The 24,906-nt window shown below is 45.4% G+C and overlaps 1 protein-coding gene across 12 annotated transcripts in view; it reads left to right on the forward strand.

Moving 5' to 3' along the window:
• The first annotated feature begins 10,423 nt into the window (after positions 1 to 10,423).
• depdc5 (DEP domain containing 5, GATOR1 subcomplex subunit) overlaps positions 10,424 to 24,906 on the forward strand; it is a 250,444-nt gene continuing 235,961 nt past the window's right edge. For 11 of the 12 annotated variants that reach the window (XM_063031837.1, XM_063031844.1, XM_063031842.1 and 8 more), the window contains exons 1-4: positions 10,424 to 10,540; positions 13,687 to 13,774; positions 15,608 to 15,654; positions 23,365 to 23,450. In XM_063031837.1, coding sequence (XP_062887907.1) covers positions 10,483 to 10,540; positions 13,687 to 13,774; positions 15,608 to 15,654; positions 23,365 to 23,450 — 279 coding nt within the window. In that variant the 5' untranslated portion in view covers positions 10,424 to 10,482. Of the gene's footprint in view, positions 10,541 to 13,686; positions 13,775 to 15,607; positions 15,655 to 23,364; positions 23,451 to 24,058; positions 24,160 to 24,906 lie in introns of all 12 variants that reach the window. The other variant, XM_063031849.1, reaches the window with a different exon arrangement.

Consider the following 24,906-nt stretch of genomic DNA (forward strand, 5'->3'; position numbering starts at 1 on the left):
GAGTCCCAGTGAAGTCAGTTTACCTACCAACCTCTGAGGGATGACTGTTTAAACACTGAGCTGAAGTCGATGAGCAATATCTATGCACGTGAGGCATCATTTTTGAGGTGGGACAGGATGGAGTGGATGGCTGAAGCAATGGGATCATCAGTGGACCAGTTTGAGTGGTAGGCAAGCTGGAAAGGGTCCAGTGTGGATGGAAGGTGGGATTTTATCTGATCCAATACTGGATGCTCAAAGCATTTTGTGATCGTTGAGGACAATGACACTGGGTGGAACTCAGTTAGGCCAGTTACCATTGTTTTCTTGAGCACTGGAATGAAAGTGGTTGCCTTGAAACCTGCAGGGTTTAACCTGGCTAGGATCCTCATCACCTTGGCTGCAGCCAGAGAGGATGCCTGTCCCTCAAGGGGAGAAGGGGCTTTCCTCAATGTCATATCATTCATTGCATCAAAGGCCTCAGCCTGTCAGGAAGGGAGGTGTATCTGTCATTGATGTGCAGTGTGTACTTGTAATCTGTTAAAATTTGTATACCTTGCAACATGTTCTGCGTGTTCCTGGTGTCACAAAGGTGTCTGTTTATTTTCCGTGAGTACTCTGGCTTTTTCTTCCCGATGGCAAGGGAGAAACCACAGTCACTCCTCATAACTAAGAAGTACCCTGATCAAAATTTTTTGCTTGACTTGTAAGAGAAAATCTGCATATGCTGGAAATCCAAGCAACACACAGAAAATGCTGGAGGAACTCAGCAGGCCAGGCAACATCTATGGAAAAGTCTACAGGTCTGACGTTACCTCCAAGGTCATGTGTTGAAAACCTTAGTTTGCAAATGCTTGCCTTTTAAAGTCTTTTCTTGATCTGTGGACAAACACCCCAAGTTCCTTCTGCCTCACCATACCGCTTGATATCTTCCCATTAGTTGTGTATTCCTTTTCTTTGTTGCAGCTCTTCATTCTGCAGACCCTCTGTATCAGTTCAATCACAAACAAGAGAAAATCTGCAGATGCTGGAAAGACACACACACAAAATGCTGGAGGAACTCAGCAGGCCAGGCATCATCTATGGAAAAGAGTAAACAGTTGTCGTTTTAGGCTGAGATACTTCATCAGGTTCCTCCAACATTTCGTGTGTGTTGCTTGTCTTTGCTGGACTCCTCTTGTGTCCATTTCAAGTTTTACAACATTTCAATATAACCTCTCTGTTGTCATATGTTGCACTTTATTTATGATATACATGATCTTATAGACTTTACTATAAGATGAACTGCTGCTCTCAGTCCCTCTGAATCCCTGCACTCTATAGGACAGAGAAATTTAACCTATTTTGTCTCTAGTTGTTCCTTCTGTCAAAAATACCAATTTGCAGTTTACTTTATTTAAATTTCATGTGTTACTTGTCTGTTCAATCTACCAGCCTACCTGTAGACAAACTGTAGAATAATGTAATTGGAGGAAATGTACGTAACTCACAACCACTGACATTGAGTTGGGATTCTGGCATGGTTCCGGAGGACTGGAAGACTGCAAATGTCACTCCGCTATTTAAGAAGGGGGCAAGGAAGCAAAAAGGAAATTATAGACCTGTTAGCTTGACATTGGTGGTTGGGAAGTTGTTGGGAGTCGATTGTCAAGGATGAAGTTATGGAGTACCTGGAGGCATATGACAAGATAGGCAGAACTTAGCATGGATTCCTTAAAGGAAAATCCTGCCTGACAAACCTATTACAATTTTTTGAGGAAATTACAAGTAGGCTAGACAAAGGAGATGCAGTGGATGTTATATATTTGGATTTTCAGAAGGCCTTTGACAAGGTGCCACACATGAGGCTACTTAACAAGATAAGAGCCCATGGAATGACGGGAAAGTTACATACGTGGATAGAGCATTGGCTGATTGGCAGGAAACAGAGTGGGAATAATGGGATACTATTCCGGTTGTCTGCCGGTTACCAGTGGTGTTCCACATTAGTCCGTGTTGGGGCTGCTTCTTTTTACATTGTACTTCAACGATTTGGATTATGGAATAGATGGCTTTGTGGCTAAATTTGATGACGATACGAAGATAGGTGGAGGGGCCGGTAGTGCTGAGGAAACGGAGAGTCTGCAGAGAGATTTGGATAGATTGGAAGAATGGGCAAAGAAGTGGCAAATGAAATACAATGTTGGAAAGTGTATGGTTATGCACTTTGGCAGAAGAAATAAACGGGCAGACTATTATTTAAATGGGGAAAGAATTCAAAGTTCTGAAATGCAATGGGACTTGGGAGTCCTCGTACAGGATACCCTTAAGGTTAACCTCCAGGTTGAGTCAGTAGTGAAGAAGGTGAATGCAATGTTGGTATTCATTTCTAGAGGAATAGAGTATAGGAGCAGGGATGTGATGTTGAGGCTCTATAAGGCACTGGTGAGACCTCACTTGGAGTACTGTGGGCAGTTTTGGTCTCCTTATTTAAGAAAGGATGTGCTGACGTTGGAGAGGGTACAGAGAAGATTCACTGGAATGATTCCGGGAATGAGAGGGTTAACATATGAGGAACGTTTGTCCGCTCTTGGACTGTATTCCTTGGAGTTTAGAAGAATGAGGGGAGACCTCATAGAAACATTTCAAATGTTGAAAGGCATGGACAGAGTGGATGTGGCAAAGTTGTTTCCCATGATGGGGGAGGCATGACTTAAGGATTGAAGGGCGCCCATTCAGAACAGAAATGCGAAGAAATTTCTTTAGTCAGAGGGTGGTGAATCTATGGAATTTGTTGCCACGGGCAGCAGTGGAGGCCAAGTCATTGGGTGTATTTAAGGCAGAGATTGATAGGTATCTGAGTAGCCAGGGCATCAAAGGTTATGGTGAGAAGGCGGGGCAGTGGGACTAAATGGGAGAATGGATCAGCTCATGATAAAATGGTGGAGCAGACTCGATGGGCCGAATGGCCGACTTCTGCTCCTTTGTCTTATGGTCTTATGTTCTTTAAGAGGCTGGACTGATGTGATGAGGTAATTACATAATGGGTTTTTTAGTGCACTTTGTGTTCAGTTTTTGATTCAATAAATGAGCTGCTATGGCTTTTCTGAAACATAAAATGCCTCACTTCATTTTATTTGCGAAAACCTACATTGGTGATCTCGGATGATTCCAGAGTTATTGAACATGTCGACCACTGCAGTTGCTTTGAAACTGCTGGAGTTTTGGGAGCAAAATGCTGTTGCTTGATTCATACAAGTGGAGGATCAATTCATGCTTCGAGAAATCTCCGCCAACACCACCAAATATTTTTACTTGATAGCGTCACTCAGCATTTCCATGGCAATAAGAGTGGCGAGTCTGTCTGAATACAATAAATACCGATCTCTAAAAACTCACTTTGTACAGACTTTTGAACTATCAAGAGTCTGAGCACGCCAAACAGTCGTTCTCCTTACCCAGTCTTGGCAATGCTAAATTGTCAGAGCTAATGGACCACATGCTGTCTCTCCTGGGGAAATTACCATCCTTGTTTCATTTTTAAAGAACTCTTCGTGCAGCAAATGCCTGATCCAGTTCACATAGCCCTCACTAAGGCACCTATGAAAGACTATAGGTAGCTTGATAAAATGGCTGATAGTCTACACTCAGCTAGGCAGTGGTGCATCATTCCTCCTCTTTTCTCTACCTTAATGAGCCTGGTCAGCAAGGCCCCCAACATAAGGACAGCCGCACCTGTGAAATAGACAATGCCGGGCCTGTGCTTTTACCATGCACGCTTTGGTATGAATGCGAGGAAGTGCTGACCACCTTGCAGCTTCGACAGAGCCAACACATTGGGACATCAGAGGTCTGTGAACACCATGGGTTTCAGCTGCCAGGATCATCTACAGTTCATTAGACACCCTTTCAGGGCGACGTTTCTTGTGTGCTGCGGGTGCTCAAGAGAGTGTGCTACCAGTATTGCCTATGATGAGAAGGCAAAGAGTGATGAAACCTCACTGGAGGCTGCCGATGGTGGCAGCCGCAGTAGGATCAAGACTTTTGGATACGACGGCTGACGCTCTGCTTCAGTGGGCAACGCTACATGTGGAATTTCATCCTGGCTAAAGTGGCTAGACCTCTGCTCAGTGCAGATTTCCTGTGTGCCAAAGGACTGTTAGTCAATCTCAAGAACTGATGTCAAGGACTTTGGGTGGTTACTCTGCTCCCCCAGTAAGTTCCCCACAACAACTCTGTCAAACGCATGCAACCACTGCGTGTGAGTTTACTTGACCGTTGGGCGAATTCCCAAACTTCACCAAGCCCACATTCTCCACTACAGTCACAACACATGGGGTCGAGCACCACATTCCCACAAATGGCTCACCAGTCCATGTCCATGTGCATAGACTGGACCTGAAAAGCTGGCAATCGTGAAGGCTGAGTTTGCCAACATGGAAAGACTTGACATTGTGCGCCGGTCAAATAGCCCCCCGGCTTCACCCCTCCATATGGTCCCTAAGTCCAATAGTGGTTGCTGCCCATGTGATGATTACTGATGCCTTAATGAGGCCACCGCCCGCGATCGTTACCTGGTCCCATACATCCAAGACTTTCGACACATTTAGATGGAAAGTCAATTTTTTCCAAAGTCAGTTTAGTTAGGGGCTACCAAAAGGTTCCTGTGTGCTTGGAGGAAATTCCCAAACAACTGTGATAACCCCATTTGGCCTCTTTGAGTTTCTGCACATACTGTTTGGGCTGAAAAATGCAGCACAGACTTTCCAATGGCTGATGGACTCTGTATTAAAAGACTTAGATTTTTTTTTGTTTACCTGGATGACTTATTTAGAAACATAGAAAATAGGTGCAGGAGTAGGCCATTCGGCCCTTCGAGCCTGCACCGCCATTTATTATGATCATGGCTGATCATCCAACTCAGAACCCAGCCTTCCCTCCATACCCCGTGACCCCTGTAGCCACAAGGGCCATATCTAACTTCCTTTTAAACATAGCTAATGAACTGGCCTCAACAGTTTGCTGTGGCAGAGAATTCCACAGATTCACCACTCTCTGTGTGAAGAAGTTTTTCCTAACCTCGGTCCTAAAAGGCTTCCCCTCTATCCTCAAACTGTGACCCCTCGTTCTAGACCTCCCCAACATCGGGAACAATCTTCCCGCATCTAGCCTGTCCAATCCCTTTAGGATCTTATACGTTTCAATCAGATCCCCCCTCAATCTTCTAAATTCCAACGAGTACAAGCCCAGTTCATCCAGTCTTTCTTCATATGAAAGACCTGCCATCCCAGGAATCAATCTGGTGAACCTTCTTTGTACTCCCTCTATGGCAAGGATGTCTTTCCTCAGATTAGGGGACCAAAACTGCACACAATACTCCAGGTGTGGTCTCACCAAGGCCTTGTACAACTGCAGTAGTACCTCCCTGCTCCTGTACTCGAATCCTCTCGCTATAAATGCCAGCATACCGTTCGCCTTTTTCACCGCCTGCTGTACCTGCATGCCCACTTTCAATGACTGGTGTATAATGACACCCAGGTCTCGTTGCACCTCCCCTTTTCCTAATCGGCCACCATTCAGATAATAATCTGTTTTCCTATTTTTGCCACCAAAGTGGATAACTTCACATTTATCCACATTAAATTGCATCTGCCATGAGTTTGCCCACTCACCCAACCTATCCAAGTCACCCTGCATCCTCTTAGCATCCTCCTCACTGCTAACACTGCCACCCAGCTTCGTGTCATCCGCAAACTTGGAGATGCTGCATTTAATTCCCTCATCCAAGTCATTAATATATATTGTAAACAACTGGGGTCCCAGCACTGAGCCTTGCGGTACCCCACTAGTCACCGCCTGCCATTCTGAAAAGGTCCCGTTTATTCCCACTCTTTGCTTCCTGTCTGCTAACCAATTCTCCACCCACACCAATACCTTACCCCCAATACCATGTGCTTTAAGTTTGCACACTAATCTCCTGTGTGGGACCTTGTCAAAAGCCTTTTGAAAATCCAAATATACCACATCCACTGGTTCTCCCCTATCCACTCTACTAGTTACATCCTCAAAAAATTCTATGAGATTCGTCAGACATGATTTTCCTTTCACAAATCCATGCTGACTTTGTCCGATCATTTCACCGCTTTCCAAATGTGCTGTTATCACATCCTTGATAACTGACTCCAGCAGTTTCCCCACCACCGACGTTAGGCTAACCGGCCTATAATTCCCCGGTTTCTCTCTCCAGTCACCATTTGTCACCAGTGCATCCAAACCTGAGCACGTTTCCCATCTCTACACACTTTTCGAGTGCTTAAGTCAACACGGATTGATTATTAACCCTGCTAAATGCCAGTTTGGGTTGTCAACCATTGACTTCCTTAGCTATTGCATCTCCACAGAAGCTGTGAAACCTCTCCCATCAAAGGTTGCCACTATTATGGGTTTCCCACCACCCGACACTACACAAAAAGTTTTTAGGTGTGGTGAATTTCTATCACTGCTTCATTGCACGAGCTCCTGAACTTATGCTTACCCTGTGAGTGCACTTAAAGACTACACCCCAAGTCAAGTGCATGACTAGTCAGCGGGCATGACCAGGGCATTTGATGACACGGAGCAAGTTCTTTCCAGCGTGACCCTACTGGCACCCATAGCCGTTACTACTGATGCTTCAGACTACGCTGTGGATGCTGTGCTCAAACGGTAGGTTGGAGGTGTGTGGCAGCCGCTGACTGTCTACAGCTGGCAGCTCCCTTCCCCCGAAAGGAAGTTCAGTACGTTTGACTGTGAGCTTCTTGGTTCCTAGCTGGCTGGCTGCCATTTTCATTTTCTTTTAGGAGGTTGCCATTTCACAAACCCCTCGTGCACATGATGGCCAAAATATCAGACTTTTGGTCTGCATGGCAGCAACACCGCCTGGCCTACATATCAGAGTTCACAACAGATATACAACATATCAAGGGGAAAATAATGCCATGACTGATTGCCTCTGATGGCCAGATTTTGAGGCCATACACAGAAGGGTTGCCTATGCCAGCATGGCAGCTAACCATGTTATAGACCGAGAGGTTCAGGCTTACTGAACAGTAGTCACAGACCTGCAGTGCCTTTTTTTTCTGTGCCATACTCTGCCAGACCCTCGGCAACCACTTTTTCAAGTGTTGCCTTGGAGGAAAGATTCTGTGAGCGGTCCCCCACGTCCTTCTCACAGCGCAGTCCTTTTTTTTTAATGAGGCCGAGTCGTGAGCTCGACACTCAACCCGGCACGGATGGAAAGCGTGCTGGGAGCGGCCCGACTGGGTTCGAACTCGGGAACCTTCGCTCCGGAGTCCAGCGCTGATGTCACTGTGCCACCAGCGGGCCTGCAGCTAGCTGACATTAATTCCAGGGAAGCTGGGGCTTCTCTCCTGTGTGAAGTCTCAACTGGTTGCCCTCAGCCCATTGTGACCACAAACTGGAGGCTGACTGTTTTGGACTCTATACATGGCCTCTCGCACCTGGGCTGGAACACCTCACAGAAACTGGTTGCACTGAAGTTTGTTTGGCATGGCCTCAGAAGGATGTGCAAGATTGGAGTGCCAGCAGGCAAAAACTGACCGCCATGTTCAGGTGCCATTGGCACCTTTTGAGGTCCCAAGTGACTGTTTGACCACGTTAATGTGAATCTTGTTGATCCTCTCTAACCCCCCCCCCACCCCGTAGTTTCACACCTCCTTACCAGATGGCCAGAGGTCGTCGCCCTAGCATTGATGACTGCCACAGATGTGGCTTGGGCGATCATCAGCAGCTGGGTTGCTTGGTTTGGCACCCTGTCTGATATTTCCTCTGACCGTGGTCCCCTATTCATTTCAGGCCTCTGGGCTGTGATGGCTAGAACCTTGGGATTATGCTACATCACACCATGGCGTATCACCCAGAGTCCAATGGCCTATGTGAACAGTTTCACTGCTCCTTAAAAGGCTGCTCTGAGAGCTTCCCTGATAGACGAGTGGTGGCATGATCATCTCCCATAGGTCCTTCTGGGGCTCAGAACAACCCCAAAAGAGGACCTGCAGTCACCCACAGCTGAGTTGGTATATGGGCACCCATTGCAAATGCCAGGTGATTTCATTCCTGACGCTAAGGCCACCTGGTTGGGCTGTCATCAGCGTACCGCCCTCCTCAGTAAATTCAATTCCTTTTCGCTGATCCCTACTTCCCACCATGGTTACAGCACTCCTGGGCTCCTGTTGACCCACGTTCTGCCTCATTTGTTTTCGTCTGCCATGGTGCACACCAACATCCCCTGAGACCCCATTCTGGAACAGGGAGAAAAGACTTTTATTATAGATAAGAGGGTACACGTGAATGTATTTCAGTAGATCGCCTTAAACCAGCCCACCAGAATTTGGAGGATTCTGCTACCATGCCCCTGGTGTCACGACATGATCATGTGAGTGGTTTCCCCACTCCTTTAAGGTTTCCCTGACAATGATCACCACACTTCTGGACGAGCCAGAGGCATCTGCTGTACCTCCACCCATGGAGCACAGGATCTGAGCCGGGCGACTTGTCCGAGCTCCAGATCGGCTCACAATGCTGGCTTTAGTGAATTCTAGGCAGGGTTGCTGTGTCAGGCGACATAATTCACAATCACCGACATCGAGTTGGGGTTTCACTGTTTCACTTTAAAAGGCTGCTCTGATGTGATGAGGTAATTAGGTTTTTAGCACATTTGGTGCTCAGTTCTTTGGTGTTCAATAAATGAGTTGCTACAGTTTTCTGAAACATAATGTGCCTCACACTGTTTTACTTGCAAAAACCTACAAATCACAGAAATCTACTTTATGACCCAGCATCAGATAGTCTACCTGATCCGTTTTGGGATGTTTCTGTTCAATGATCTGCACAAGTAGTTAATGCTGACCAGTAGTGAAGTGGCCTAGCTCAGGCTGAGGTGGGTCTTAGAGCGACATTTGAGCCTCATCCATCGGGAAGTTGCTGTAGACTTGTTGAAATTGGTTTATTGTAGTCACATGTACCAAGGTATAGTGAAAAACTTTGTCTTGCATACTGTTCATACAGATCAGATGATTGCACAGTGCATTGAGGTAGAACAACTTACTGGCACTTAGGGCAACAGTGAAGGTCACCACCTCTGTCTGTCTACTCTCATGTGCCCTGGGATCCTCATTTTGCACCTTCTTGATTGTGATGTCTTTATGGTTACACCAGGACAGACTATTGGTGATATTCACTCAACAAGCTGTCAACCGTCTCATCTTCATCAACGTTGATGTAGACACGAGGAAATCTGCAGATGCTGGAAATTCAAGCAACACTCACAAAATGCGTGGGCACGTGGCCAAGTGGTTAAGGCACTGGACTAGCTACCTGAAAGTCGTGAGTTCCAGCTGCAGCTGAGGGAATGTGTTGTGTCCTTGAGCAGACATCCCCCCCTGCAAAAACTCATTTCAGGGAGGTAGCACCATCAATTTGCCGGAGACTTCCGGGAGAGGTGGGATGTCTGCAATAGAGTAGCTCCTTAGCAGCTGGCCAGCTAGTTTAAATAACGTTAGCTATGCTAATGAACAAATGACACCTGTTAAACTCACCTCAGCATGTCTTTTACAGTCTTAACCCACCACAGGCAATAGAAAAGTCACTGTTGCAAACAGTGCAGCGAGCAACACTGTCATTATTTTGACCCCTATTAGACAGGGGTACACTTTAGTGTAGTCTGGGGTGATGTACGTTTTATATTTTTTTGGAACACTCTGCCATGGCGCGCGCGCTCTCTCTCTCGTGGTCGCTCGCGTGTTCTCACTTGCTTTCTCTCTCGCTCACTCTCTCTCTCTCTCGCTTGCTTGCTCCTGCTCTCACTCTCTCTCTCGCTTGCTCTCAAAAAAATTGATTTCCGTGATATTGTATATAATTTGCGGGCATCAGGGAGCCTCTATTAACATGCGGGAGACTCCCAGAACTTCCGGGAGAGGTGGGATGTCTGCCTTGAGCAAGGCACTGAATCACACATTGCTCTGCGACGACACTGGTGCCAAGCTGTATGGGTCCTAATGCCCTTCCCTTGGACAACTGCTGGTCTTCCATACAACCTTGCCCAGGCCTGTGCCCTGGAGAGTGAAGACTTTCCAGGCGCAGATCCATGGTCTCGCAAGTCTAACGGATGCCTTTACTCACAAAATGCTGGTGGAACGCAGCAGGCGTTTTCCGTGTGTTGTTTGATATAGACAACTCTTTTGCGTTTCTGACGTCGAGGGAAAGGTTGTTATTATGGCACCATGTTATTCCAAAGAATACAACAGGGGTTATAACTCTGCCAAAGTACAGAGAAGAGGTTTGGAAACTCGATTGCCGGCACAAAGGCTCCTCCTGCCGGCCTAAAGGCCGCCGGCGCCATCTCCGGGTCACGTGAGGGAGAGCGGGCGGCCGGAACCATTTTGCCCGGAAACTGTTGGATGCCGTACTGATGTGCTCCTGAACAGACTTCCGGAGTGATACAGGCTGCGCTAGCCGGCTGCCAGAATGAGAACCAACAGGGTCTACAAACTGTGGATTCACAAAAAGGGGTTCGCAGGCAGTGGTGAGAATGGAGTTGGTGGGATTGCAATGCAAGAGGGGGAAAGAAGGGGAAGGGAAAGAGTGATCAGGAGGGGCTGACCGGGTGGGGATGGAGAACAGGAGAGAGGCCGAGGAAAGGATACAGATCTGAGAGGAGTGTTTGGAGTTGAGAAGGAGGAAGTGTGAAAAGGATGGTTATACGGGGCACTATCTTGGGCTAGGAACACATGTGGCCCTGTTCGTCTGCCCCCTCCAGATTCTTGGATTTGTTTTTCATTAACTGTTATTGCCCAATATACCCCACTGGTCAGCACCCTGTGTACTGTCACCAATCTGCCTGGCTGCCAATCTTATCAGATAGCTCTGTGGACCCTTCTAGCCACTGCTGACAACACTAGAACTCTTACTTCGCAAAGCTGACAATGTAGTTTAGCCACCTACGCTGCTCCCAGTGATACTGCTTCTTCTTTACCTCTGACTCTATATCAAAATAAATTCTAAAACTTGAAGGATATGTAATCCCAAGGACAGTGTGAGTGCAGATCCCAGCCTCCACTTACTTTAGAATTCATGGTTCCTCACCGGGCAATAACTCCACAGCACATCTGATACCTGTTCAGCTGAAGGGATGAACGCCACAAGACAATTTCACTGTGGAGACTCTTACCATTCAGCTTTATCTGTTCAATTCCTCTGAGGTGATGAGTGATTTTCTTTTCATCTCTTTTACCTTGGAGCTAAATGCAAATAAGATCACAGGTTGAAGGTTGGATAACATCATAGTGAACTGTAATCAAGAGCCATTTTGCTTACCTTTTGGCATTTGAGAAAAGATGGGGAGTGGTGGTAGTTGTGGGCCAGGGTTGGTGTGAGGAGATAGTTACAGAACTATTTCTCAAACAAAAAAAAAATGAAATATGGGAGATGATTGTTTGCTACGTGTGGGAAAAGTGTGATGGATGGACAGATGACTTGTTTCATGTTGTCGTGCGTTTTTGGGAAAAGTGAGGAAGGTGCAGGTCATGTGTATTCCAAAAATGAAGAAATACTTAAATAGTAGAATAGTACAGCAGTGGTTGACAAGGGAAGTCAAGGCTATTGTAAAAGCAAAAGAAAGTGCAATTAGTGGGAAGATAGAGGATTAGGGAAGTTTTTAAAAACCTACAGAGAGCAACTAAAAAAATCAGAAGAGAAAAGATGAAATTTGAAAGCAAGCTAGCAAATAATATCGAAGTGGATAGTAAAAGTCTTTTCAAGTATGTTAAAAATAAAAGAGAAATGAGAGTGGATATAGGACCGCTAGAAAATTAGGCAGGAGAAGTAATAATGGGGGACAAGAAGATGGCTGATGAACGAAATGAGTATTTGGTGTCATTCTTCACTGTGGAAGACACTAGCAGTTTGCCTGATGTCGTAGTGTGTGAAGGAAGAGAAGCTGGTGCAATTGCTGTTACAAGAGAGAGGGTGCTAAAAAATCTGAAAGACTTAAAGGTAGTTAAGTCACCCGGACCAGAAGAACTGCACCCTAGGGTTCTGAAAGATATAGTGTTAGAGATTGTGGTGGCATTAGAAATGATCTTTCAAAAATCATTGGACTCTGGCATGGTGCCAGAGGACTGGAAAATTACAAATGTTACTCCACTTTTTAAGAAAGTAGAAAGGCAGCAGAAAGGAAGTTATAGACCAGTTAGCCTGACCTCAGTGGTTGGGAAAATGTTAGAGTCAATTGTTAAGGTAATGGAGTACTTGGTGACACAAGATAAGATAGGGCAAAGTCAGCATGGTTTCCTTCAGGGAAAATCCTGCCTGATGAACCTGTTGTAATTCTTTGAGGAGATTACAGGTAGGATAGATGAAGGGGTTGCAGTGGAGGTTGTGTATTGGACTTTCAGAAGGCCTTTGACAAGGTGCCATACATGAGGCTGCTTACCAAGTTAAAAGCCCATGGTATTACAGGAAAGTTACTAACATGGTTAGAGTATTGGCTGATTGGTAGGAGGCAGCGATTGTGATTAAAAGGATCTTTTTCCAGTTGGCTGCCAGTGACTAGTGGTGTTCCACAGGGGTTGGTGTTGGGACCACTTCTTTTTATGCTGTATATAAATGATTTAGATGATGGAATAGATGGCTTTATTGCCAAGCTTGCAGATGATATGAAGATTGGTGGAGAGGCAGGTAATGTTGAGGAAACGGAGGATGCAGAAGGACTGAGACAGATTAGGAGAATGGGCAAGAAAGTAGCAAATGAAATACAATGGTGGAAAATGCATGGACATGCACTTTGGTAGTAGAAATAAATCTGTGGACTATTTTCTAAATGGGGAGAAAATCCAGGAATCTGAGATGCAGAGGGACTTGGGAGTCCTTGTGCCGAACACCCTGAAGGTTAACTTGCAGTTTGAGTCGGTAGTGAGGAAGGCGAATGCCATGTTAGGATCCATTTCAGGAGGTCTAGAATATAAGAGCAAGGATGTGATGCTGAGGCTTTATAAGGCACTGGTGAGGCCTCACCTTGAGTATTGTGAACGTTTTTGGGCCCCTCATCTTAGAAAAGATGTGCTGGTATTGGAGAGGGTCCAGAGGAGGTTCACAGGATGATTCCAGGAATGAAAGGGTATCATATGAGGAATGTTTGATGGCAACACACATCAAAGTTGCTGGTGAAAGCAATTTCCAGCATCTGCAGAATTCCTTGTGTTAATGTTTGATGGCTCTGGGTCTGTACTCACTGGAATTCAGAAGGATGAGGGGGGATCTCATTGAAACCTTTTGAATGTTGAAAGGCCTAGACAGAGTAGATGTGGAAAGGATGTTTCCCATGGTGGGAGAGTCTAGGACAAGAGGGCACAGCTTCAGGATAGAGGGGTGCCCTTTCAAAACAGAGATACAGAGAAATTTCTTTAGCCAAAGGCTGGTGAATTTGTGGAATTTGTTGCTACATGCAGCTGTGGAGGCCAAGTCGTTGGGTGTATTTAAGGCAGAGATTGATAGGTTCTTGATTGGACATGGCATCAAAGGTTACAGGCAGAAGGCCGGGAACTGGGGTTGAAGAGGAGATAGAAAAATACGATCAGCCGTGATTGAATGGTGGAGCAGACTTGATGGGCCAGATCGTCTAATTCTGCTCCTATGTCTTATTGTCTTATGTTGTCTTTCTGTTTCTCGTAGACTATGAACTGATGGTGAACCCCAAGGTCTTTCCCCAGGTGAGACTTGGTGACATTGTGGAGATTGCATATGTCAATGACGAATACAGGTTGGTACCATTTTAAAGAACTGTTATAAACGGTTTAAAGAGTTAATTTAGTTTTGGCATCCATGAGACAACAAGATATTGCCAACGCATGGCGGTGTGGCAGCCTGCAGATGGCGGTGCGGCGATGGTGTTTTTGTGTGGCTGCTGCCTGCGTCCTTTGTGGTGATGAAGGTTGCAGATTCAGGGGCTGCTGGGTCAGTCGCTGCAGCGCACAGTGACGTACAGGGTCTGCTTTCTCCTGGCTAGTGACGAGCTTCATCAGTGTGGTGGAAGCCACACTCCCCCAGCCAAGTAGAGAGTGTTCCATCGCACCCCTGACTTGTACCTGTGGAGTTTCTGACTCCCAAGCTGTTGGTGGCAGGAGGCTCTGTAATAGTAATACATTGTTTACCAAGGATCGATGATCAAATTCACTCCTGTTGGAGATCAAGATGGTCATTGTCAGGCACTTTTCCCATGATAGCCCATTCTTGAATGTTGTCCAGTCTGGATGCATATCGGTGTGAGTGCTAGAGTCATAGAGCATTATAGTACATAAACAGACCCTTTGCCCATCTTGTTCATGCTGAACTACCATTCTGTCTACTCCCATTGACCTGCATCTGGACCATAGTCCTCCATACCTCTCCCAGCCATGTACCTGTCTGAATTTCTCTTAAATGTTGAAATTGAACCTGCATCCACCTCTTCTGCTGGCAACTCATTCCACACTGGCACTGTCCTCTGAGTGAAGAAGTTGCCTCTTTAAACATTTCACCCTTCACCCTTAACTTATGACCTCTAGTTCTGGTCTCACTTGACCTTGGTGGAAAAAGCCTGCTTATAGTTATGCTATCTATACCCCTCATAATTTTGTATGGCTCTACCAAATCTTCCCTCATTCTCCTATAATCTAGGGAATAAAGTTCTAACCTATTCAACCTTTTCCTATAACTCAGATCCTCAGGTTACAGCAACATCCTTGAAAATTTTCTCTGCACTCTTTCAATCTTATTGGTATCTTTCTTATAGGCAGGTGACCAGAGCTGCACAGAATACTCCAAATGTGTTTAATTTGTGCTGTATCTCTAATTAAAATTAATAAACAAATCTGCTCTACAATGCCAACAGGGATCATTTGTGAAACTTGTTAAAGTGGGAGACTTCATAATCTCACTGAAATAGGAGTCAGGCTGCATTAAAATCTCCAAAATTTCTGTCAGCAGAGCTTCTCTCTGGGGAAATCACTGAGTCCTCAGTCCTGATGTCATCTCCTGGTAAACACTCCTCCCTCAGCCAATGTCACCAGGAGATTTTGTAGGGATTATATTAGTGGGAGCTTGAGTAGAAACTGGCTGCTGTATTTCCTGTCTCACAACAGAGGCTGCACTTTCAAAACGCATTTTTGCCAGAGAAACGTTTCAGTTAAAAAATTTACTTCCATTAACTTGGCCTGCAGACTGTGAGATGAATTTCTAAATGTTGACAGAATTGAGGATGACACAGACAAGATCGGGGAAGAGTTGCAGCTATTTTTATTAATTGCAGTAATTTGCAGAGAGTGCATTGCTGGTGCATTATGGTCCATTGCAATCATCTGGTAGGGGGCTGGGATTGATTTGGCTTTTGTGGTCTGCTGCAGGAACATGTGATATTGGATCCAACATACAGCCTTGGGAGGGCAAGGCCAGGGACCCCAGAGGGGTCGGGGGAGTTTAAATGAAACTGAATCTGATATTGTAGAGTCTACAATTTCCACAGTATGACATGTCTGGGGTGGGGGGGGGGTTGACATTTGACACCCTTCTTCGTTCTCTGCTTGTTGCTCAATACTCTTGTGATCTCTCTTTGCAGCCCTCTTCTTCTGCAGGTGAAGTCATTGAGAGAAGATCTGCAGAAAGGTAATGGCTTGATTTCCTTTGCGTGGTTGTAGTAGTGGTTGGAATGGTGGGATTTTAGTTTGAGAACAGTGTTTAAAGGTGGGATAATCATTATTAAAACTGAGTGTAACGTGTATCTGACCCGCTAACAGTCATAAGGCAATAAGATGTAGGGGCAGAATTAGGCCATTCAGCCCATTGAGTCTCCTCTGCCATTCCATCATGGCTGATTTATTTTCCCTCTCAACCCCACTCTCCTGTCTTCTCTATGTAACCCAGAATGCCTTTACAGACCAAGAACATATCAACCTCCGCTTTAAATATATCTAATAATTTGGTGTCCACAGCCATAGTAGGAAATGAATTCCACTGATTCACTAACCTCTGACTAAAGAAATTCCTCCTAATCTCCACAAGACATGGAACAGAATTTGGCCATTTGGCTCATCAAGTCTGGTCTGCCATTTGATCACGGGTGATTTATTATCCCTCTCAACCCCATTCTCCTGTCTTCTCTCCGTAATCATTGACACCCTTACTAATCAAAAACCTATCAGTTCAAAAGGGACTGAAGCTGTGCCCTCTGGTCATGGACTCTCCCACTACTGGAAAATCCTCTCCATGCCCTTTCATGGCCTTTCAATATTTGATGGGTTTCAATGAGATTCCCCCCTCATTCTCTTAACTCCAGTGAGTACTGGTGCAGGGCCATCAGTTTTTTCTCCTTTCATTCCTGGATCATTCTCATGAACCTCCTCTGGACCTTCTCCATTGCCAGCATGTCTTTTCTCAGATAAGAGACCCAAAACTGCTCAAAATACTCCAAGTGTGATCTGAGCAATGCTTTATAAAGCCTCAACATTACATTTTTGCTTTCATATTCTGATCCTCTCAAAATGGATGCTAACATTGCATTTGCCTTCCTCACCACAGACTCAACCTGCAAGTTAACCTTTAGGGAATCCTGCACAAGAATTCCCAAGACCCCTTATACCTCTTTCTGGATTTACTCCCATTTTAGAAAATAGTGTACACCTTTATTCCTTCTGCCAAAGTGCACGACCTTACACTTCCTTGTGCTGATTGCTATCGGTCACTTTGCCAATTCTGGCATTCCTATAACATGAGTATTACTCACCAGGTACTGACACATAGCTGAAGGCTCATAGAAACATAGAAAGTAGGTGCAGGAGTAGGCCATTCGGCCCTTCGAGCCTGCACCGCCATTTATTATGATCATGGCTGATCATCCAACTCAAAACCCTGCCCCAGCCTTCCCTCCATACCCCCTGATCCCCGTAGCCACAAGGGCCATATCTAACTCCCTCTTAAATATAGCCAATGAACTGGCCTCAACTGTTTCCTGTGGCAGAGAATTCCACAGATTCACCACTCTCTGTGTGAAGAAGTTTTTCCTAATCTCGGTCCTAAAAGGCTTCCCCTCTATCCTCAAACTGTGACCCCTTGTTCTGGACTTCCCCAACATCGGGAACAATCTTCCTGCATCTAGCCTGTCCAATCCCTTTAGGATTTTATACGTTTCAATCAGATCCCCCCTCAATCTTCTAAATTCCAACGAGTACAAGCCCAGTTCATCCAGTCTTTCTTCATATGAAAGTCCTGCCATCCCAGGAATCCATCTGGTGAACCTTCTTTGTACTCCCTCTATGGCAAGGATGTCTTTCCTCAGATTAGGGGACCAAAACTGCACACAATACTCCAGGTGTGGTCTCACCAAGGCCTTGTACAACTGCAGTAGTACCTCCCTGCTCCTGTACTCGAATCCTCTCGTTATAAATGCCAGCATACCATTCGCCTTTTTCACCACCTGCTGTACCTGCATGCCCACTTTCAATGACTGGCGTATAATGACACCAGGTCTCGTTGCACCTCCCCTTTTCCTAATTGGCCACCATTCAGATAATAATCTGTTTTCCTATTTTTGCCACCAAAGTGGATAACTTCACATTTATCCACATTATTGGTATTGATTTATTATTGTCACATGTACATTCAGTGAAAAGTTAGCCTTGGATAGTGTTCATACTGATCAACTCGTTACACGGCTTCCCTTAACTATTTCATCTTTCACCCTTAATCTATCACCTATTGTTCTTGTCTCAGTCAACCTCAGTAGAAAAAAGCTTGCTTGCATTTTCTCTATCTATATCCTCATAAGTTGGTATTTCTTCTCATTCCAAGGTAGTCATCCCGAGGCTACAGGGGTCAGAAAGCTGGGTCACTGTCAAGAGAGGGAAGGGAAATGCCCGGATAGTGGAGAGCACCCCTGTGGCTGTCCCCCTCAGCAACAAATATCTTGTTCTGGATGCTGTTGAGGGGGATGACCTGACAGGGGACGCCCACGGTGACCGGGTCTCTGGCACTGAGCCTGGCGCTGTTGTGCAGGAGAGAAGGAGGGAGAAGAGGAATGCGGTAGTCATAGGGGATTCCATAGTCAGGGGATCAGACAGGAGATTCTGTGAGCCTGATAGAGATACCCGCATGGTGTGTTGCCTCCCAGGTGCCAGGGTACGGGATGTCTCAGATCGGGTCCAGAATATTCTGAAGGGGGAGGGTGAGCAGCCAGTTGTCTTGGTACATGTTGGTACCAATGACATAGTTAGGACAAAGGAGTAGGTCCTGAAGAGAGATTTCTGGGAGTTAGGAAGGAAGCTGAGAAGCAGGACCTCCAGGGTAGTAATCTCCACGTGCTAGTGAGGGCAAGAATAGTAGGATCAGGCAGATGAATGCGTGGCTGAGAGACTGGTGCAGGGGGCAGGGCTTCAGATTCTTGGATAATTGGGATCTCTTCTGGGGGAAGTATGACCAGTTCAAAAAGGACAGGTTACACCTGAACCCGAAGGGGACCAGTATCCTGGTGGGAAAGTTTAATAGAGCTGTTAGGGAGGGTTTAAACTAATTTGGCAGGGGGATGGGAACTGGAATGATAGAACAGAGGAAGGGGAAAACAGAAATAAATCTAAGATATTGAGCAGTAAAGATGTCAGGAAAGACAGGCAGGTGATGGGGCAAATTTGTAGCCATTGGGATGAGTTGCAGTGCAATAAAGTCGCAGTGAAATCAAAGCGAGAAGTACCAAATACTGGTCTTGAGGTATTATACTTAAATGCACGCAGCATAAGGAATAAAGTGGATGATCTTGTCGTACAGCTACAGATTGGCAGGTATGATATTGTGGCCATCACTGAGACCTGGTTAAAGGATGCATGTCTCTGGGAGCTGAACGTCCAAGGATACACAGTGTATCGGAAGGATAGGAAGGTAGGCAGAGGGGGAGGTGTGGCTTTATTGGTAATAAATGATATTAAATCATTAAAAAGAGGTGATATAGGATTGGAAGGTGCAGAATCTTTATGGGTTGAGCTAAGAAATCGCAGGGGTAAAAGGATGGCAGTTATTTATAGGCCTCCAAACAGCTGCAGTGATGTGGACTACAAATTACAACAGGAAGTAGAAAAGTCTTGTCAGAAGGGCAGTGTTATGATAATTGTGGGGGATTTTAACATGCGAGTGGATTGGGAAAATCAGGTCAGCACTGGATCTCAAGAGAGAGAATTTGTAGAATGTCTACAAGATGGCTTTGTAGAACAGCTTGTTATTGAGCCTACTAGGGGATCGGCTGTACTGGATTGGGTATTGTGTAATGAACTGGAGGTGATTAGAGAGACTGAGGTGAAGGAACCCTTAGGAGGCAGTGATCATAACATGATTGAGTTCACTGTGAAATTTGAAAAAGAGAAGCTGAAATCTGATATGTCGGTATTTCAGTGGAGTAAAGGAAATTACAGTGTTATGAGAGAGGAACTGGCCAAAGTTGACTGGAAAGGGACACTGGTGGGAAAGACGGCAGAGCAGCAGTGGCTGGAGTTTATGCGAGAAGTGAGGAAGGTGCAAGACAGGTATATTCCAAAAAAGAAGAAATTTTCGAATGGAAAAAGGATGCAACTGTGGTTGACAAGAGAAGTCAAAGCCAAACTTAAAGCAAAGGAGAGGGCATACAAGGAAGCAAAAATTAGTGGGAAGGCAGAGGATTGGGAAGCTTTTAAAAGCTTACAAAAGGAAACCAAGAAGGTCATTAAGAGGGAAAAGATTAATTATGAAAGGAAGCTAGCAAATAACATCAAAGAGGATACTAAAAGCTTTTTCAAGTATATAAAGAGTAAAAGACAGGTGAGAGTAGATATAGGACCATTAGAAAATGATGCTGGAGAAATTGTAATGGGAGATAAGGAGATGGTGGAAGAACTGAACGAGTATTTTGCATTAGTCTTCACTGAGGAAGACATCAGCAGTATACCGGACACTCAAGGGTGGCAGGGAAGAGAAGTGCGCGCAGTCACAATTACGATAGAGAAAGTACTCAGGAAGCTGAATAGGCTAAAGGTAGATAAATCTCCAGGACCAGATGGAATGCACCCTCGTGTTCTCAAGGAAGTAGCTGTGGAGATTGCAGAGGCATTAGCAATGATCTTTCAAAAGTCGATAGATTCTGGCATGGTTCCGGAGGACTGGAAGATTTCAAATGTCACTCCGCTATTTAAGAAGGGCGCAAGGAAGCAAATAGAAAATTATAGACCTGTTAGCTTGACATCGGTGGTTGGGAAGTTGTTGGAGTTGATTGTCAAGGATGAGGTTATAGAGTACCTGGAGGCATATGACAAGATAGACAGAACTCAGCATGGATTCCTTAAAGAAAAATCCTGCCTGACAAACCTATTACAATTTTTTGAGGAAATTACAAGTAGGCTAGACAAGGGAGATGTAGTGGATGTTGTATATTTGGATTTTCAGAAGGCCTTTGACAAGGTGCCACACATGAGGCTACTTAACAAGATAAGAGCCCATGGAATTACGGGAAAGTTACATACGTGGATAGAGCGTTGGCTGATTGGCAGGAAACAGAGAGTGGGAATAAAGGGATCCTATTCTGGTTGGCTGCCGGTTACCAGTGGTGTTCCACAGGGGTCTGTGTTGGGGCAGCTTCTTTTTACGTTGTACATCAACGATTTGGATTATGGAATAGATGGCTTTGTGGCTAAGTTTGCTGACGATACGAAGATAGGTGGAGGGGCCGGTGGTGCTGAGGAAACAGAGAAACTTGGATAGATTGGAAGAATGGGCAAAGAAGTGGCAAATGAAATACAATGTTGGGAAGTGTATGGTTATGCACTTTGGCAGAAGAAATAAATGGGCAGACTATTATTTAAATGGAGAAAGAATTCAAAGTTCTGAGATGCAACGGGACTCGGGAGTCCTCGTACAGGATACCCTTAAGGTTAACCTCCAGGTTGAGTCGGTGGTGAAGAAGGCGAATGCAATGTTGGCATTCATTTATACTCTATTCCTCTAGAGAAACATAGAAACATAGAAAATAGGTGCAGGAGTAGGCCATTCGGCCCTTCGAGCCTGCACTGCCATTTATTATGATCATGGCTGATCATCCAACTCAGAACCCTGCCCCAGCCTTCCCTCCATACCCCCTGACCCCCGTAGCCACAAGGGCCATATCCAACTCCCTCTTAAATATAGCCAATGAACTGGCCTCAACTGTTTCCTGTGGCAGAGAATTCCACAGATTCACCACTCTCTGTGTGAAGAAGTTTTTCCTAATCTCGGTCCTAAAAGGCTTCCCCTCTATCCTCAAACTGTGACCCTTCGTTCTGGACTTCCCCAACATCGGGAACAATCTTCCTGCATCTAGCCTGTCCAATCCCTTCAGGATCTTATACGTTTCAATCAGATCCCCCCTCAATCTTCTAAATTCCAACGAGTACAAGCCCAGTTCATCCAGTCTTTCTTCATATGAAAGTCCTGCCAACCCAGGAATCAATCTGGTGAACCTTCTTTGTACTCCCTCTATGGCAAGGATGTCTTTCCTCAGATTAGGGGACCAAAACTGCACACAATACTCCAGGTGTGGTCTCACCAAGGCCTTGTACAAGTATAGGAGCAGGGATGTGATGTTGAGGCTCTATAAGGCGCTGGTGAGACCTCACTTGGAGTACTGTGGGCAGTTTTGGTCTCCTTATTTAAGAAAGGATGTGCTGACTTTGGAGAGGGTACAGAGAAGATTCACTAGAATGATTCCGGGAATGAGAGGGTTAACATATGAGGAACGTTTGTCCGCTCTTGAACTGTATTCCTTGGAGTTTAGAAGAATGAGGGGAGACCTCATAGAAACATTTCGAATGTTAAAAGGCATGGACAGAGTGGATGTGGCAAAGTTGTTTCCCATGATGGGGGAGGCATGACTTAAGGATTGAAGGGCACCCATTCAGAACAGAAATGCAAAGGAATTTTTTTAGCCAGAGGGTGGTGAATCTATGGAATTTGTTGCCACGGGCAGCAGTGGAGGCCAAGTCATTGGGTGTATTTAAGGCAGAGATTGATAGGTATCTGAGTAGCCAGGGCATGAATGGTTATTTTGAGAAGGCGGGGGAGTGGGACTAAATGGGAGAATGGATCAGCTCATGACAAAGTGGTGGAGCAGACTCGATGGGCCGAATGGCTGGCTTCTGCTCCTTTGTCTTATGGTCATTCTCCTGTGCTCTAGGAAATAAAGTCTTAACCTCTTCCTGCTGTTGTGATGCCACTTTATAAATCTTGTACTTTGTCTGTTCTTTTAAAAAGAACATTTCATATCCTAGCCAGCCTGTAGTGAGCTCTCCAGTTGTTGTCCCCTAAGTTATTTCACATGAATTATTTTGCTGCTTCTGCTCTGGAGTATTTAAAATATTTCCCCAAATCCTGCTTTTCCAGAAAACCCTCTTGTCACTCTGATATTTGCTCTCCCTGACATTGGTTAGGGATTGATTTGCTGCCCGACCTCTGACCTTAGACCCGTGCCTAAATGCAGAAGGTCAGCTGGTGTAGAGTAGTTTGGGATAATGTCACTGAATGATAGATCTGTGTTCAAAATCATATTGTTGTAGTCGTTTCTGAACAATGTTAGAGAAAGAGAAACACACAAAATGCTGGAGGAACTCAGCAGACCAGGCAGCATCTACGGGAAAAAGCACAATTGACATTTTGGGCTGAAACACTTTGGCAGGACTGGAGAAAAAAAGCGGAGGAGTAGTTTTAAAAGGTAGGAGGAGGGGAGAGAGAAACACCAGGTGATGGGTGAAACTTGGAGGGGGAAGGATGAAGCAAAGAGCTGGGAAGTTGATTTGTGAAAGAAACAGTAGACCATGGAAGAAGGGAAAAAAAGGGGAGGAGAGCGGGAGGAGCACCATAAGGAGGCGATGGGCAGGCAAGGAGGTAAGGTGAGGGAGGGAAAAGGGAATGGGAAAGGGTGAGCGGGGGATTGTTGGAGGCATTACCTGAAGTTCGAGATATCAATGTTCATGCCATCAGGTTGGTTGCTACCCAAACGGTTTATAAGGTGGTGTTCCCCCAACCTAAGTGTGGCCTCATCTTGACAGTGGAGGAGGCCAAGGATGGACATATTGGAATGGGAACTGGAATTAAAATGGGTGGCCCTGGCCTTGGCCACCCATTTTAATTCCACTTCCCATTTTAATTCCATTCTCATATGTTCATACTCCAGCATTTTGTGTGTGTTGCTCAGATTTTCAGCATTTGCAGAATTTCTCTTGTTTGTGATTAGAAAAAAAGAAATCTTTTTTCTGCCAGATAAAATTGAATTGACATTAAATGTAAAATTAAATTTATATTAATTATCCTTTTTGTCTTTGTTTTTTCCTTCAGAAACTATCAGTGTGGACCAGACTGTTGCCCAGGTATTTAAACTCCGAGCTTACCAGGATGTCTATGTAAACATTGTGGATCCCAAGGTAAGGCTCATCTTGGATTTTTGTTTTCATATTTTTTTTGTATTTTCTTACAACGTAGAAGCATGCTTTTCAAGCATTCAAGTCTATGCCTGCTCTTGAAATAATGCTGGTAGCCCCATTCCCTGTTGAATTCAGCATTCCAATTCAGATTTATTTATCATGTGTAGATCAAACCATGCAGTGAAATGTGTTGTTCGTGCTAACAACCAACAGAAGCTAAGTATATGTTGGGGGCAGCCCGCAAGTGTCGCTACACATTCCAACACCAATATAGCATGGCCACAATGCTTGTTAGAATGACACAGAATACAACAACAACAACAAAACAAGCCCCTTTACTCCCTCCCACCCACCTACACACTCACACACATACACACATCAACCCCACGGCAGGTTGTCTTTCACTTCCCATGGTCTCAAGGATCCGCAGATTTTGGGCTTTGACTTTCCTAGCGGATTCACAGGGCTTTTGCAGACTTCTGTACTTCTAGGCAGAAAATGGTTTGGCACAGCCAAGAAGGGCCAAAGGGCCTGTTTCTGTGCTGTAGTTTCTATGGTTCTATGGTTTTGATTGACCATTGAGGTTTGATCTTTGGTATTGACTCCAGGAATTGCCAGTGATGAAAAATGAGGATTCTGAACACCAGTCCTCAAACTCCGGACTCCCTGCTCACAGGAACCTGAACATGAGGCCTCAAACTCCGGACTCCCTGCTCACAGGAACCTGAACATGAGGCCTCAAACTCCGGACTCCCTGCTCACAGGAACCTGAACATGAGGCCTCAAACTCCGGACTCCCTGCTCACAGGAACCTGAACATGAGGCCTCAAACTCCGGACTCCCTGCTCACAGGAACCTGAACATGAGGCCTCAAACTCTGGACTCCCTGCTCACAGGAACCTGAACATGAGGCCTCAAACTCTGGACTCCCTGCTCACAGGAACCTGAACATGAGGCCTCAAACTCTGGATTCTCTGCTCACAGGACTCTGAACACTAGGCTTCAAACTCCAGACTCGCTAGTAACAGACATCCCCCCCGTGCAAAAACTGACTTCAGGGAGATAGCACCATCAATTTGCGGGAGACTTCCGGGAGAGGTGGGATGTCTGCAATAGAGTAGCTCCTTAGCAGCTGGCCAGCTAGTTTAAATAACATTAGCTATGCTAATGAACAAATGACACCTGTTAAACTCACCTCAACATGTCTTTTACAGTCTCAACCCACCATGGGCAGTAGAAAACTCACTGTTGCAAACAGTGCAGCGAGCAACGCTGTCATTATTTTGACCCCTATTAGACAGGGGTACACTTTAGTGTAGTCTGGGGTGACATATGTTTTATATTTTTTTGTAACACTCTGCCATGGCACGCGCTCTCTCTCTCGCTTGCTTTCGCTCTTGTTTTCTCTTGTGCTCTCTCTCGCCCTCTCTCCCTCTCACCCGCCCTCTCTCTCGCG

Source organism: Mobula hypostoma, chromosome 23 (genome assembly GCF_963921235.1).
Source record: "Mobula hypostoma chromosome 23, sMobHyp1.1, whole genome shotgun sequence".
NCBI lineage: Eukaryota > Metazoa > Chordata > Chondrichthyes > Myliobatiformes > Myliobatidae > Mobula > Mobula hypostoma.